The 17,801-nt window shown below is 40.6% G+C and overlaps 1 protein-coding gene across 6 annotated transcripts in view; it reads right to left on the reverse strand.

Moving 5' to 3' along the window:
- The window catches only part of ttll7 (tubulin tyrosine ligase-like family, member 7), a 96,187-nt gene extending 79,301 nt beyond the window's left edge, over window positions 1-16,886 (reverse strand). For 3 of the 6 annotated variants that reach the window (XM_070553942.1, XM_070553939.1, XM_070553941.1), the window contains exons 1-4: window positions 16,532-16,886; window positions 8,574-8,941; window positions 8,135-8,266; window positions 3,427-3,548 (exon numbers count right to left, since the gene is read on the reverse strand). In XM_070553942.1, coding sequence (XP_070410043.1) covers window positions 3,427-3,548; window positions 8,135-8,266; window positions 8,574-8,598 — 279 coding nt within the window. In that variant the 5' untranslated portion in view covers window positions 8,599-8,941; window positions 16,532-16,886. The remainder of the gene's footprint in view (window positions 1-3,426; window positions 3,549-8,134; window positions 8,267-8,573; window positions 8,942-16,531) is intronic. The other 3 variants (XM_070553943.1, XM_070553944.1, XM_070553940.1) reach the window with 2 other exon arrangements.
- Between the last annotated feature and the right edge of the window lie 915 nt (window positions 16,887-17,801).

A 17,801-nucleotide genomic window follows, 5' to 3' on the forward strand; every position in this document is an offset into this window, starting at 1 on the left:
TTATTATCCAAACGAGACAGAAATAATTAGGGATTTGGAAGAGATTGCACAATTATACCAATGCCGCAAGACTGCATGGCGTGTGAGCGCAAATCAAAAGCAATTGTTGAGGGACTTGTACTTTTCTTATGAGAAAATACCTCATGAACACTAGAGCAGCGTGAAAAAGGGATCAGCAAAGCATCAGTTCTGTGTAAAACATTAGCAGCATTACCACATGTTAAACTGTTACAGTATTAGTTACATTCAGCCTAGTTAGCTGAACTCTGGCTGCCCCTGTCCTAACGGGCCTCCTCTTCCTGACTAGCCTGTGATTTAATCGATCAATAATGGCTGGTCTAATCAAATCAGCACCCGCTAAGATGGATAGCTACTGCTTAGAGTTAAGGGAGGCCAGCCAAGTTCATGCAGTTGGACAGGGAGGGGGGAGTCAAAAAGAGGTAAACTCACTCTCAGACCAGCAGAGGGAAAACTTGTTGTTAAGGCCCATCTTATCAACATCATAGTGACATCTGAAACCTGCCCGTTGTTCACAGCCTGTCAGTCTTCCTGTCAATCTTTCCATCCCTCTGTAACCTCTGCTGCTGCTGCTGCTGCTCGCCATGCCCAACTCTTCATATCTGCCGTCTCTCCATTACCAGTTCAACTCTTAGACCAGGCGGGCAAATTCAGTGTTACGCTTATTTAGAATTTTCTTTCATTTGACACAATCTCAGTTTATTTCATTGGGGAATGAACAAAACTAAAGATTGTGTAAATTACTTCTCACTAATTGGCTTTTATCATTTATATATAAAGTACATGATCTCTAAAAAATCACATTATTTACCTCTTTTTTTCTAACTTTGTTTTCTTGCAATTTTATTAAATTGTACTTCTTAAGAGGACATGTTTAAAAAAATTCTGAAGTTATAATAGTTCTACAGCCAATATAAAACAGTTTTATGAAGATATTTGCACAAAATCTCTCACATATTGTGATTTCAGAAATTGTATTATTAGCATTTTCAGTATAGAATGAGCTGTTTCAGGGCTCTGTCACTTTAAGAAAACAAGCTGGAGCTGGCCACGCCCACCCATCCCCCACTAGAGTTGCTGTAAGCTGAGAAGCTCCGATATCTGGGAGGGGCTTGGAGTAGAGCCACTGCACCTTAAGGTCTCTCATGCACGTGAGAGGTGGTTTAATGCTACTTTCCCCATTTGTAAAGCATCATAAATGGGGACTTATTCAAACGGCATGATTCTAGACACATAATTCTTAAAACCAAACAAATAAACAAAATGCATGGAGGGTTTTTTTTCATATGCAGAGTAATAACGGAGGCAGCAGAGACCCATGTGGCAGCACAAAAGGATGCAAAAGGTTATTTTTGCTAAATACGTCCCATAATATGTTTACAAAGAAAAACAAACTTGTCAACAATATTGAAGGACTTGACAATAATCCTGTCAAGTTCTTCTGAAGCCTGTTAACTATCGAGAATGATGATCTGCTTACCTTCAGTCATCACCTGTTACTACCATGGATATATACATCATATATAGTCTTTTAGGCCACAAAAATAATTTGTATTGAAAAAATAAATTTAAGTGATTTCCGACCCTTTTTTGTAAAGGACATATTTTCTCGCGAGAGCACACGCAATATGTGGCGGACGCGTCATTTGGAATCGTAGGAAGTCCAATGAAGATCCCGTCTTTCTTGCATCTGCTTGGCTAGAAGGGCTCTACTACGATTGACTATTTGATTTAGCAGCAAACCAGCATCTTCCCTTGCTAAGTGCAGACTGCCCTGCCACCGCCACCAACAAAAAGCTATTTTGGGGAGTTTTGTAAAGAAACTGTGAACGTAGAACGGCGAGAAAGGCGGGACCTTCCTTGGGCATACTGCAATTCCAAATGACACGTCCCGTCATGGTTGAAAAATAGTTCCAAAATGAAAGTTGAACCACGTCTTTTCTGGCCGTGAATTCAATGTCTTTCAGCGCGTCTCATTTGGAAGTTTAAAAATATAAATTTGGGCATCTTATTACTGTAAAAAAAAATATGGAAAAAATCAAAATCAAAAACTCCAACCGACAATCTGATAACCCAGCATTGATTCGAACCCAGATCCTCCACGTGTATCCCTTTGACACATTTTGACTTAAAATATTTCTATCACTGAAATTGGTGTTAAAACCTAGCAAACATTTGAGTGCTTGAAGACAGCTGAAACTATGTTAGTTTGATAAAAGTTTGATATTTTAAAATATGAACTATTATTACCATTTTTTCTAAGACAACTAGTTCCAAAATGAAAGTTGAAACAACGTCTTTTCTGGCCGTCATTTCAGTGAGAGTAGCAGTGCGGGCTATAGCGGCGTTGCACTGTGCTGTCCATAAATGGTACTGTACATCCTGCCTTTGTGATGACAGTAAGGCCAGAACTCAAGATCTTGTTTTGGAGTGTGCATGCTCATGGGGTGCACATGGGCTGGTTGAAGAAGCCAAGAGTAAAAAAAAAAAAAAAAAAAAAAAAAAAAACGATCCAATGTTAAATTGGAGGGCAGCAGTAGCATCAGTAGCTCAACAGGTTGAGCGGATTGTCCAGTAATCGGAAGGTTGCAGGTTCGATCCCGGCTCCGGACAGAGAATTCTGCTGTTGTGTCCTTGGGCAAGACACTTAACCCACCTTGCCTGCTGGTGGTGGTCGGAGGGACCGGTGGCGCCTGTGCTCGGCAGCCTCTGCTAGTGCGCCCCAGGGCAGCTGTGGCTTCATCGTAGCTCATCACCACCAATGTGTGAATGTGTGTGTGAATGGATGAATAATACACTGTAGTGTAAAGCGCTTTGGAGTCCTTACTCTGAGAGGCGCTATACAAGTGCGGGTCATTTATCATTTAAAATCGACTTTTCGGCCAGTGAAAAATAATTAGGAAGCCATTATATACTTTTTCAAGTAAAAAAGTGAACATTTCAGGTGATGACCTATGGTGATGACTCCTTTAAAGATTTCCTTGACTAAATTCATTTTTAAAAAAGTGGTGCTGTTTTTTTTTCAAATCCAAAATAAAATATTTATAAAACTCCTAAATTGGGGTTTATGTCATTTTCTTCTAAAAAATAAGACATTTATTCTGGTATCATTTTCATTATTTCTTTTACAACATTCATGTACTAAAAATCTTTATTTCACTTAAACATACATCTCTTTGAAAAAAATGTCACCTTAAAGTTGTAACTCAGGAAAAAATCTATGAATCCATTTGTTTTTCACTCTTTGATCACTGGGCATTGATCTCCTTTCCTGGAACAAGTTAAAGTCAATGTTTTCATTAGACTTAACACTTCCTGAGAGCACATGAGCTCCCCTTTCTGACCTTGAGGCCACTGTGAGCCCAAACAAGGTGTGCTAAACTTTTCATGTTAGCCTCTTCTGCATACCTGATAGTTCCTGAGCTCGGCGATTTTCTCGTGCTGCACGGCAGAGTCGTTCCAGATGAGGTTGGCAGTCTCATCGTCATCCCGCGCTTTGATGAAGTCCATCTCTCTGATAACTATACGAACTGAGAAAAACACACCCCATGTTTCTTGTGGAGGAGGAAAATAACAGAATAAGCTTCAGTCTCAAATAAAAAATGCATTGTTTAAGTACACCTTATAAAACCTTTGCCATTAGGCTAAGGTGGCATTTACAGTAAGACCGTATACAGCCAGTGTTAAAAAATAGCAACGTGTCAGTTTTAATACCGCCATGAAAAAAAAACTGTGCATGTAGGAGACAAGAATTTCAAAAATAAAAAATAATTAAATAAAAGATAATTTCAAGTAATTTCATGTATAAAACGTATGTTTTATCCAACATTTGGAGACGTTCCATAAAGTTTATGAACGTGATGTCATCACTTGAAAATGGCAGCTCGTGCACCAAGTGACTTGTGGGCCATTCCCATCTGTACCGGGTCGGCCCGGGCCGGGTAGCCCCAGTCGGCCCCAGCCTGGCCCGGTTGATTCCACACATCCTTGCCTTAAGCCCATGTGGGCTGATTCTACCCACCAATCAGAGGCTTGCTCTAATGGAAGGTGTGAATTTCCTGTCAGCAGTGGGTGTGTTGGCCCTGGTCGGCCTGAAGCAGACCCCCTCAAGAAGAGGGCTGAGAATGAGCCTTGGTTGGCCCGGAAAAATACCAGGCCACCCAGATATGTAAACAACCTACGCTACCCGGCCCGGGCCGACCCGGTACAGATGGGAATGGCCCATTGGTGTCTAGAAAGAGCACAACTTCTGCAGTTTGGGAGTATTTTGCAGTTTGGGAGTATTTTGAGTTTGAAGCAAACAACAAAAGAGAGCCGGTAAAACTGATGAGGTCATTTGTGCTGACAAAAGATGACCACAAAAGATACAGGCCCTAAAGTATACTATACTATATATACTACTACATATATCAAATACAGGCCACAAGGTACCTGTGTGTCTGAGTCACAAGCTTATCGAAGCAGGTTTTCAGCAGTCGTTCCACAACGTCCTAGGTTGAAGCCAGAAGAGGTAAACATGCTGGTTTTTCAGGTGACAAATCTCTTTTTTAGCTGCATTTTTTTAAGTTGTTAATATTATTCAATTCAATTCTATTCTATTTTATTTATATAGCGCCAAATCACGACAAGAGTCATCTCAAGGCACTTCACTTAATAAACATTCCAATACAGGTCAGTTCATTAAGCCAATCAGAAAAAATGTTCCCTATATAAGGAACCCAGCAAATTGCATTATGTGTGTTATATTGTTATCCTTTTAGTAATAGCATTTGTTATACAGTTTCTGAACAGTGAAGCCAACAGCTTACAATTTAAAATTAGTCCTGGTGACACCGTACAACGTGGGAAAATGTGGAGGACGTTGAATGATATTAAAATTTGGATACCGCCCAAGCCTACAAGTAATAATCACGATAATGTTGTAGTTGCTAAATAGTAAATATGACATAACTTGGACCTATAATTCTGAACCCTAACCCAATATTTCACACAAACATTTTTCTAGGCTTAAATAGTTTTACATTTATTAGGAGATATAAATCTGGGAGCTTATACATCAAAAAGTCTACAGAATGATTGCAACGAAGCTAATCGTAATGCCTGTCTCGAAAAAGATAAATTGATGTACTGTAATGCATTCAGATCCCACCGGAAAGCCCATAGGATGAGAGATAGGTGGCAGCCCATTTGGACATTAATCCAACAAGAATTCATTATTCAAGGGTTAATGAAAAATTCATATGCCCTAACAAAACAAAGTATTAATTAATTTCTTGAAAGCGTCCACAAACCTGGAGAAGGCCTGCCTAATGTTGCATGATGGCACTTTGAATAGGAGAAATATGCTTCTGGTGTGACTCATCCATCTGTTAATGTCAGCAGAGACTAACAGTGTTTTACTAACTGGAACAGGGAGGATTTACATCAAAGCAGACATATGTTCACAGTTAACAGTAAGGTCCGTCAGAACAACGGCGCTGTAATTGATCCATTCTTGTTTGTCCTAGAAAACGAGCTCTTTAAGTGCAAGAGTTTAAACTCCCTCCTCAGTGGTTGAAAAGCAGATTTCCAATGCAATTTTCCCAGATTGTGAAACTTTACCTGTAATAGTATTGATTCTAAAAAACAAAAAAATAAAAAACGTGTGCAAAAACAAGCTATCCAGCTGGCCTGTGGTGTTCATTTTCCCTCAAAATAGACTTGAACTGCTCTCTGGATGGCCACTGTGAGGGTCTCGTCACAGCTAGCTTACTGACTCACAGCTGGACTTCCATCTACCGTCAGGATCCCGACTGCCTACAACTTCTACTCGCTGCTGCTGACTCCTTAGTTTCATAGGTTGTAGTTCACCCCTGAGAACTCTGCTGCCACACAATATATTGAACTTGTGAGGAGTGCTTACAATGCTCTTTTAGTCAATCTCAAAGAAAAGAGAAGAAAAAAAGACAGAAAAAGCACCGCCATGCTACATGACCGCACCAAAGATTTATGCGTGTGTGTAAAGCTCAGCTGTGTGAACTATTTAGCTGGACTGAATTAGTTTAGGTTTAATTTAAGACACTAAAAAAAACACCTTTTTCAAGGAATCCCTCACAGCTAATTAGATTGTATTGTTGTGGCACCATCTGAATTAGATTTGTGGTGTTTTTGTGGGTCTCTGTACGACACACCAGGAGCCGTTTCTAAAACTGCTCACTCAGGGAAATCAAAACAGAAAATCACAAATGTCAAATTATTAGAATTTTGCACAATGTAGCTGAAGTAATCAGAAAATTTGCCTTTCTGCTGAATCTTCCTGTTAATAAGAACACCTACATTTTTATTTAGGCTGTACATTTAAATGTCAAGCTGCTTTTGAATCATTTCTCTTTACATGTGAAAGAAAGGATTGTTTTTGTTCATGTTGAATTAAAAGAGCAAGCTTAATCTCATGCTGTTATTACAGCAACAAATCTTTAGATTTTAATAATAAATTATCTATTTTAGTAGCCTAACTACTATCTTTAGCTATCATTAGCAGTAGCAACATACTTTGCTCAGCAGGTCGGTCTAGCCACATACTGTACCTTAGCAGATCTACCATTGGCCTGAACAATTTTAGGCCGGGCCAATCACAGCGCGCTATATTTGTAGAGAAATGGTGTGTGAGCTTAGCACCAGAACTGCAACGGAGAAAACTACAAAAAGGCATTGGCTCCATAATGGCGCTCATTTAAAATGTTTTTAACATCAAATTTGGACGATTTAGACTTGGGCTTTTTTGTTAGACAAGCACATACTGTAGATGTACTTGAGTGTTGAATTTAAAATATTTTTTATTTGCATCTTTTTTGTTGACGTGTATGGCGTACTGGCCTATTGACGGATTTCTGTAGCGTTGTTGTTGCCCTGATGAGTTCTACTGCGGTCAAATTACGTGCCAAGACCATTTGAAATCAGAAAAGGGTAGAATGTCTTCTCCAGGTCAGGGATTCAATTCAGTTTATTTATAAAGCGCCAAATCACAACAAGAGCCGTCTCAAGACACTTCACGCAGTAAACATTCCAATACAGTTCAGTTCATTAAACCAATCAGTAAAAAGTTTCCTACATAAGAACCCAGCAGGTTGCTGGTGACTGGTGTCAAGAGTCTTTACAGCAACCCTCATACCTCATATGACTCACCGGGGTGAGGTCCTGCCCCAAGTGGAGGAGTTTAAGAGTCTTAGGGTCTTGTTCACGAGTGAGTTAAAGATGGAGCGCAAGATCGACAGGCGGATTGGTGCTGCGTCTGCAGTGATGGGGAGTTGTACTGGTTTGTCGTGGTGAAGTGAGAACTGAGCCAGAAGACGAAATTCTTGATTTACTAGTCAATCAACGTTTCAACCTTCAGCTATGGTCACGAGCTTTGGGTAGTGATCGAAAGAATGAGATCATGGATACAGGCAGCCGGACTGAGTGTTCTCCACAGGGTGGCAGGTTGGGATGACTCCTGGACACGTCCAACCGGGAGAAGACCCAAAGGAAGACCCAGGACTCACTGGAGGGACCATATCTCTCGCCTGGCCAAGGAACGCCTTAGGATTCCCCCGGAGAAGCTGGCCAAAGTGATTGGGGAGAGGGAAGTGTGAGTCTCTCTGCTTGGGCGACTACCCTCGCTACCCGACCCCGGATAAACGAATGAAAATTATTTGAAGAAGAAGAAAATATCATTTCTATAGCGCCTCGCAAGATAAAAATCACGAGGAGCTTCACAAAAACATAAAATGTAAAAATATAAAAAAGAATTTAGAAAATGGTTAAAAACATATTTCAAATGAGCAAAAAATAGACAAATGAAAGAGAGAGAGTGAATAGGAAAGAGGGAAATCAGTGGATCCTGAGGAAGGTGGAATAAATAATAATAGATGGACAGTTTGAAAGATAATCGTAGATTCCACCACACAACCGAGCTCTGTGTGTGGGTCATGGCCAGACTTTATATTTACAAATATAGGACGGCTTGCCAGTCTGCCATTTTGAGCTCCTGCACAGATTTTATCCCTCAGTGGTGTCTCTTACACAGCAGTTTTAATTACTTTTGTTGTCATCGTGACACAAAGAGCTCTATAATCTTTTTGGAGTCGAAGTACAATACCTATCTCATATTTGGTGCCAGCAACGTTGGCAGTGATGGTGCCTTTCTTCTTTTTGGAGCGAACCTTCTTCTTCCCGCCGCTCGGGTAGGAGCCCACAGATGGGACGTTCATGGGACACGCTCCTTGATCCTCTGGAGGAGAGAGAGTACACAACAGGGCTGGAAGATGCAGTCACAGCTTGCGCCCCAGAACGAGAGAGGAACAGAAGTCTAATGCATTTTCCTTATTACTTCAGGGAATTTAGGGGGGTTTGTTTATAGTGGAAGAACGTAAGTGGATTATTCGTCTTGCCTGGTGGAGATCCATACATCACGGTACTTAAATTATTATGTGTGTTAGTTTGTGTGTGTGCCAATGTTAAATATGTCACACTGTATTGCTAAAGGACAGGTAAACCTCCCCAATCAGTGCTGAGGAGACTGAAAGTGTCAGACTCACCTCCATCGTTTGGAAGAGAGGGCATCTCAAGGGCTAAAGGAGTAAAGGGGCAAGCCAAGCTTCCTGCCAGGCTTCGTGGGCAGGCCTCACAGGGTGCTCGCAGCACCCTCCAAGGGTTCTCTCAAGCTTGCTAGTTACTCTTCCCCGTCCGGGACAGTGTGAACAATGTGGTTCGGAGTAGCCCAATGGATCATCTGAGCGTCTCCTCTGACCCCTTCGACAGCAAAGCAGTGGAGTTAGCAGGGGACTCGGAAAGGATAGCAGTGGCAGGAAAAAGTGGGAACGGGAGGGTTCCTCACGCGTCTGCAGAACCGGAGCTTATTTACAGCCTTGAGAAGAGAAAAGGGGGACAAGGGGGGCAGGGAGCCCTGTGAACGAGAAGAAAAAAGCAAACTTTTTAGGTACATAAGAGAATCAGCGAGTTAACACAATAAACTGATGAAATAATGTAATAAATGGAACAATTGAGATGTTTTTGTCAAGTAAAATGTCCTCATCGTGTCTCTCGCCTGCTGGGTTTAACTCTGTTGCTGCAAGGTCATTTCATTCAGACAGATGGCATCTTTGCAGTGGTTTATCAAAACAACGCCTCGAGGATATCAGCAGCAAACACCAGCCAAGTGCTGTGGTCACCGAGTGTGTCTTCAGACCTTTTGAGGAAGTAATCAGCCATTGTGGCGACGTCCTGTCTACATTAATGCCATTCCTAGCTTTGGCAGCAAATGGGTCCTGTGATTACAAATGTTCCCTAAAAGAGGGATTTTCATTGGTTAAAAGCTACTTTGTCCTCTTGTAGAGGTTTGAAATGTTCACTTTTAAGTAGGGATGCACCGATACTGGTATCGGTACCAGTGCAGTTGCCTGAAAGTGGCTTCACTGTCACTTGTCAATTCTGTTCACCTATTTTTTAGTTTTATGATCATTTCTATAAATGTATTTTATTTTTTATCTACCTCACAGTCATTTCCTATTGAAAGCAGAGAAGAAGAAAAAAGCTGTATTTCAATTCATTGCAATTTTTTGTGTGGTAGAAGTATCGGTATCTGCGAGTACTCAGATCCAAGTATCGGTATCGAATCGGTTTAGAAATAAGTGGTATCGTTGCATCCCTGCTTTTAACTTGACTTGTTCTTCTGATTTGATTTAGTGGTTTATAAATGGTATGTCAAGTCAAACCCAAAAATTAGATAAATTGTAGATGAGAGGATTTTTCTTTGCCTTGTTAAAATATTTTCACAAATTTTCTAAAATAATTCAATTTCATGCTGCAGCCGAATAGTAGGAATTCCTCTTTGTCCCTTCAGCTGAACAGGTACAGGTCTACAGCCTTAGTCAGTGTGTGAGCTGAGGTTTGCTAATGTTAAATATCAGAAGATGTACTTGAAAACCAAATATTAAAAATCTGAGACAAGGAAAAGGCATTTCCTATTTGGAACAAAAACATCAGGTGAGGTTATTTAAATTTCTGAGAATAATACAGAACAGGGGAAAAATCAAACACTCGCAGACCTTTTGTCTCTGTTCTAAGAAAAAAAAGTAAAGAATAGTCAGACAGGCTTTTTTTCTGAAGATACAATCAACAAATCATCAGGCAAAATGGGGCAATGTTTGACATAAAAGCTGAAATTTACCCTTTCCTGAGAAATTGACCACTAAATTAGGCAGGTTAACACAAATTCTGGCAAGTGTCAACTAAGTTGACAGAGACTGTGTTGATTTTGCACAGATTTGTGCACCGAGGTTTTGGATTGCCCCACGGTGTGCCGAGGGAACGAAAAAGTCTGAAGACAGCTGCTCTGACTAACAGACCCCGACTGCACATACATGCAAATCTGTGTGAATGTGTCCAGTAGGCAAAAACTCAGTGGTTACTTACATGTATCACACAGGTAGAACAACATCTTTGCAGTACGGCATAACTCATCACTTAGGTTCTCAAATAACTTCAAACACAGTTTTTATAACATGTTAAAGCAAAAACAAATATAATCCTATACCATTTTCTTTTTAATACACCTTTAAAACACAGCCTGTGTATTTTTACACATGTAAAAGGCTAATCTGTTTGTTTGAAACACATAATCTCCCTTTGGCTCATATAATTACTTACAATTTATCGGTAAATCATAAAATCAGTCCCTCAGTGGGGAAATTGCAGTCAGTAATATATTTCCCCCTTTCCATGGATCAAAAGCCAAAATGTAAACAAAATAAGTATTAATCTTTATTTATGATAAATATCCAGTATGCTAAGTGTTGGTTCAAATAGTTTTCTATCAGATTTAATTTAAAAAAAATTAAATTAAGAGAAAGGCCAGTAAACACCCACACGAGTTATACTGTCAATGCAAAAGTGACTAAAATTTATGAAAAGACTAAAGAAAAAACAAAATCTGTCACATCTTGTGCAACATAATCCACATTCGGCAGTGTCGTGGAGCTTCTTGAATTTTATAAGAAGATCAACAGTGGCCTCTAGTGGTGAGAGGATGCTGAAAAGGCCTTTCCCACCTAACTTGTTTACAGTCCACAACCCCACTCTGCTGTAGGATCAGTGAGCACATCGGAGCTTAAGAAGATGCACACACAGGACAGCTTACAAAGCAGCCCTATTGATCCCATCAACAGTCTCTGGACAAATGAGGATGAGGAAACTATTTGATTGCATTGCTTGATCACTCTGTGCTCTATACTGTCAGCCTCTTGGTCTGCCCGTGTGTGTGTGTGGGTGGGTGGGGGGACTACAACAAAGAGCTGGAGTGATAAAGTGAGGCAAGCTGTGCAGCTGACAATCTGCCCCAACCTCCCAGTGGTGTAGTGTGCTGACCCTAAGCACGCAGAGAACACAGTCTGTTAGAGCTTTCTGTGTCATGTAGACCCACCACGGCAGATCTGAGGGGCACATAGGTTGGGCTTAGAATGTACATGAGGAAGCCATACAAAAATAATTTCAAAGTTTTTTCAGATTGCATTGCATAAGACAAAAAATCGAATGTTTTTTTAAGTTTTTTCACCATTTTTGTTATTTTTCACATTTTGATTTATGCAACCTTTATTTAACCAGAAAAAACCCATGAGATTAAAATCTCATGTACAAACCAAAAACATTCAATTCAATTCAATTCAAATTCAATTCAATTCAAAGATACTTTATTAATCCCAGAGGGAAATTAGAGTTTCAGTACACACAATTCTGAGATCAGATGTACATACATAGGCAAAGACACATGACAAGAATTGGTGACTGTGGTCATTCGCAACCCGAGTCGCGCTACCTTAATAGAGATCAGAGGGTTTACATGAGGATTGAGTCAGGTGGAGGAAAAAAAGGCACTTCAGAGTTACCCTCCACAGGGAGGGAAGCTTTGCTATACAAAACACACCTCAGACAGAAATGCAACAGACTTCAGACATTACACAACATAAGTGTCCACTAGGTGGGGTGGAAGGGTTGGGGACTCTCCACACATCAGTGCATGCAGCCGCAATAAGCAGCGCTCGTCCCCTCCGTTTGGACAGGGGAAGGAAGTATGTGGATTAGAAAGCACAGTGACTCCTGGAAACGATTCAACGGCCTTCACCGGTCGCAGTCCCCCCCAGGCTGGGATAGGGAGACAGAGTTGCCATGGCGACGGTAGCATTCCACATTTCTTCTGAGGGGGAGTAATCTCTTCAGCCTCACAGGCTCAAGGGCACCAGATTCAGATAAGAACTTGTTTTGGGGCCAGACAGAGATAATTTCCTCTGTCTTAAAGTTCTGTTGATCTCCAACCCCTCTGAATCCAATAAAGGCGTAGATTAATCCATCCCAATCCGTGCTGATCCGTCAACTCGCTCCTTGATGGCATCCACCTTCTGTGCCTGAGTCTGAATCTCAGCCAAAGTTCCAAGCTTACGACTCATCTCGACAATTATACGAGTTTGTGCATTCGCAGCGCGGTGTAATCCATCCCTGAGCTCCGGGATTGAGCCAATATTCCTCGACAGCTCATTAATTTTCCGGTAAGCCAGGTAACCACTCAGGCCAAACAGCACGAAACCTGACACCAACACCACGAATATCCAGACGTCTTCAGAATCCTCTACAGACAGTTGAGAGAGGCAGATCAGGTTCCACTGTTTCCAGGAGTCCATGATATGCCCAGCTGGCTCTGTCTCAGAGGGGCAACCAGGAGCTCCTTCTCCCGTTCTCATCAATGAAAAATTGGTGTCAATCGCGTTGAGAGACCAACTGACCAGGTCCATTTGAATAATTTCCAGTTTCCAGAAAAAATGCAGAAATGCTATACACCCAAAGACAGACAAAGAGCCTTGGGATAAGATAGGGAGGAGAGGAGGAAAAAAGCGTCTGTACTCTCCAAGAACTGGAAGAAGATGATTTACCCCCCCCCCCCTTTTCAGAAGTTCTGTGTGACTTTTAACAGAAATACAAGTGACAGTCATACCCAGTGTAATTGTAGATGTCAAGTTTTATTTTTGCTAAGCTAACCCCCACCCCATCCCATAGAGACCCATGTAATTTGAATTGAGCACCACTCCGCGTTAGCCAATAGCGTTAGACATCCACTTACAGCTGACGATCAGAGAGCACACGTGCATGTTTGTTAGACTGCTGTACAGAACTCAAATGAATCTCTGAACCCTGCAAAGTGATGCGTGATGGAACATCACATAACTGTACAAACATCTCACCCTGCATGATCACATGCTACATTTAACTGACTTTGGTTTCAGGTGATGTCAGCAGAATTAGGTTTTCTGGTAAATATCTATGAACATTCTTACTGTCTATATTCTAGAATAGTATGCTAGAAAAGGGTTTCTGGTATTTTGCTTGTTTTATTTTATCTTACTGTTGGTGAGAATTTTAAATAATCAGCTATTAGGTGCATTCATATGAAAGAGGAAATAATTATTTGCCTTTTAACCCATGCATTAGATGACTTAAATGGCCCTAAGTAATAATTTAAAAACAATGACAAGAAAATTTCAAACTTGTAGTCTCCAATAGATTTTAAAGCTGGATATCTAAATGTGTATTTGCTGCTACATATAAAAAGTTTTATCTCCTGGTGCAAAAGCAATCTTTGGCCAACAGAGGTCGCCAAACGACCATTATAACAGTCTAATATGCTGTCATGCTTCTCACACTACCCTGAACTACATAATAGAGGCCTTGTTAAGAGTCAGCTCTTTGTCCTGATCCTCTGCATGATCACACCCTGGTTTGCTGGTGTTAAATAAATAAACAAGTGTTTGTTTGTGAGGGCATTTCTAAGGTTTTCAGAAAACTAGCCATCACGTGAGGTTTTCATTGTCTAATCACCTTTATTTCTCTTTCTATATTGTTGTTGTTCTTAATTTATTTTACTTTGTACTGACAGACTTTGAAAAGTCTTCCAGATTTATATGAGTTTTAAATTGTTGTTTTATGTCTTTTATGTAATGATAAAGGACTATTTTAAACAGTTTGGGCTAAAACTGCTGTTGCATTTGCTAATAATTACAGTCAAACATAAGCAAACAAATGACAATCATTGAATATGCTAATATGTTGTAAAATGAATAACTCACTATCATAAGAAGATTTCAAGAGAACTGACTTTTTTACCAAAAGTTATTCACATGGACCACAAACAGCAGTTCAAAAGGGGATTTGAAAGGGAAAAACTGTGGAGCAGGTGCTGCTTGTGTCACATCTTGTCCACAAGTCCCTCCTAGATCAGCAGTAAACCCCCAAAGGGTTCCTTTTATGGTCTCACTGCAACGACGTGAAATTACAAGCAGAAAACAGTCATCTAATGCCCAATCAAAACATTTTAGGGAACATTGCATCCTCCTGTGCTCCACTGTAGCAGAAACAAGTTCTTGGCTTGCGTGTGCCTTGTTGTCATTGCACTACTGGGCCCTCAAAAGAGGAAACAGCAAGGGATCAACAACATGTGTTTTACCATTACAACATATTTCCATGTCTGAGAAATTAAGGTAAAAGATAAATAAACAGAACAGAAAAGATTCACCTTCTGCTTCATTTTCTATCACACCACTGTCATGACACCTTACATCTTGGCTTAATGGAAGCTGAATTGGTGGACAACTCTTGCAGAAAAGTGGTCGTTTAAAATCGCCTGTGAATCTAAAAATTTCTCCAACTAGTGACCCAACTCTGGCTTTGTGCCTCCTTCCAGATAAGAGGAACGAGTGTGGGAGCTTTCAGCCCACCGAGTACTGAAATACACCACCACACACGGCCGAATGCATCATCTGAGAAAAGCCATGGTGCTGCAGAGAAAATTCTTAAATGTAAAAAGAATCACTGTTTAAAAATGCTAAAGAAGACTATTGATTAATAGATCTATCTCAGTGGCTTAGTGGTGGAGCACCCGCCCTGGGACAAGGTTCAAATCCCAGTCGGGTCATACCAAAGACTTAGAAAATGGTACCCAGCACCTCCCTGCTTGACACCCAGATTGGGGGTTGGACCACCAAATTGTTCTCGAGCGCAGCCACAACTGCAATCTCCAATTTGTTTTTGTGAGTTGTCACCTATATTTTAACAGTCAAAAATCTTTTTGTGGACTTCTTTGTATTTTTATTTTCTGGTTTTGATGATCCAGTCACAGCAGCATGTTATTTAACAGATTTTTCCTTTTGAACACATTTAATTTGAGAACACAGCTTTTTTAATCACTGTCATCTTTTTCAGCTCAGCAGCCTGATTGTGATAGAAGTGCTATACATACTTCTCACCTTATATGTGAGATTTCCAGTGCAAAAACGAATATTGAAGAAAGTAAAAAGAATGGCTTTTAGACATTTTATTTAATTTTTGTCTAAAAAAACATCTTATCTTAAAACCGCACTACTTGAAATGAGGCAAATATTCTTCAACATGATCAAATGTTCTTGTCTAGTACAGAAATCTGTCAATGGTGTATGCAAACATTACTGGGCTACAATTCTTAAAACCAGCAAATGAATCTAATGTTAATCATCATCACACACTGGTGAAACTACATCTCTGCATTTGACCCACTCCCATGGGGTAGCGGTGAGCTGCAGCTGTGGCTGCGCTCAGGAACTATTTGGTGGTTATCAAACGAGCCAGGTTTTGAAACGACGACTGGAAGCCAATTTAAATAAAGTGCCAAACGAAATAATGTGGACTAGAATAATAGAAGACTAGACAAATAGAGCAGCTGATGAGGCAGATCATCAAATGTCAAACCACTGTCAGAATATTCTCAGGTTTTAAATGGGCATGGTCAGAAAATAGCCAGCTCCACCGGACATCTGCAGAATATTCAGCTCTGAATCAAACACTTGCTCCCCTGTGATTAAAAGATTTTACATATCATATAAATCTGAAGCTGTATCTCTAGCCTGGAGGCAGGATGTCAGCCAGAACTCCTAATGTTAAGCTCTTATTACATAACCCGGGGGGATCCGTCAGATCGGACACTCTGGACTACAAGCAGGTCAGAGTCAATCAAATCTTCAACTCCCATGTAATTAGCCAGGATCTGAGCGCCCACTGCTCTGCTAAACATGAGCATCAGGCTTATAAGTCAAAGGCAGATTTATTATAGGGATCTTGCAAAGGCAGCTCGAGTTAAGACGCTGTGCTGCAAAGAGCAGCAGTGGGACCTGCTGGGTGCCTGTCTCAGCATAGTAGTCAATATGGTATCTTCCAGATCGCTGGAAGAATTATAGGCCATCCCCCACTTTTTGGATATCTTGCTCGTTTTTCAGCATTGGCATATCAAAATCCTTTAATCTCACACGATGTCAAACATCCGTCTTACTGAGGCTTTTCGATTAAATATCTTGCGCTGACAAATAAAATCTCCACAGATCCGAAAGCAGCTGTGACATGCTAACGTTAGGATGCTAGCCACTTGCCTAGGTCAGGTGGAAAAACCAGGAAGCAAAATACAGCGAAATAAAGCACAACGTACCAGGACAGTTACTGTGTAGACAGCCACACACGCGAACACAGACCGACCAAAGCGTTCTTGTCACCTTATTAGTTCCAGGCGCCGGTGGAGGTGGTAGTGCAGCTCTTTTCCTGCTCTCTTTCCTACTCTGCCGTTTAGACTCGCCGGGGCTCTCTCGAGGAAGCCATTTGCTTCCATTGATATCTGTCAGGCTGATTTTGTCTGTTTTTTTTAACGCTGTAACTGTTAAAAATTGAAGTCGCCGAAAACGTACTAATAAAGAAATAAATCTGTGTATTGTAGTCCTCTTGGCTGCTGCGTGCAGAGCGACTCAGTGTGGGCGAAACCATTTGCTCTGCGAGAGGGGGAGGGGGTCCCGGATGAACTGCTGAAGTTTGAATTCACAAACTGACAATAAACGTTACGTTTTACCCACGTGAACTGAATCCGCCTTAGCCACATTTTTACTAGTTATAATAGTCGAAAATATGCTTTGCTCCGTTATTAAACAACTTTGTGTTATTTGTGTGTAAACTAAGTTTTAATGCCGCTCTTCCGCCTGCGCGCTGACACAAACAAGGAGCTGCCTAGCAACTGTGTCGCTGTCCTTGGTGCTAAAAAACATCCCCACCGATAATGGGCGCGTCCCTGTCAGAGTACATTACCGTGTCATTCTCTGGCCCAAAACACCCTTCTTAAAGTATTTTCTGCATTTTTTCATTCTGTAATAATTAACACAGTGCATATGCTTTTCATTGAGTTTTGTTTTAACCCCATAATAAATGTTATCTTAGCGTTTTCCTAATTTTAAAATCGGTTAAACTCTTTATCATCTCAGATATAATATTGCGGCATATTTGCCTGTATAAGTCGGTTTTTATTAAATATCAAACCTCTGATCTCTGTAGGATATGTAATTGTATACCCATGTGCTCCTCCTGGGTTCTGTCATAAACAAAATCACACCTGGTGCATGCAGTAATGTTAAGGTTCATTAAACTGGACTGGAGGTTAGTGGGGAAAGGGTAAAATACAAAAACATAACACATTGGAGGATTTGTTTGAGTTTTATACGTGTTTTGCTTTTTCCAAGACTTGGAAAAAATAGATTACCAACATTTAGGACTTCATCTCACTAAAGTAAATTAGACATTTACGTGATTTTTGGGCTCTACTGTGCTGATGTAACTTTAAAAAATCTATTTATATATTTGGTTGTTTACTTTTGCAGGAAGAAATATAGCAAGGAAAATGGTTTGAGAGATGTAAATTTGAAACTAATTTAATGGTT

This window comes from Nothobranchius furzeri, chromosome 8 (assembly GCF_043380555.1).
Source record: "Nothobranchius furzeri strain GRZ-AD chromosome 8, NfurGRZ-RIMD1, whole genome shotgun sequence".
NCBI lineage: Eukaryota > Metazoa > Chordata > Actinopteri > Cyprinodontiformes > Nothobranchiidae > Nothobranchius > Nothobranchius furzeri.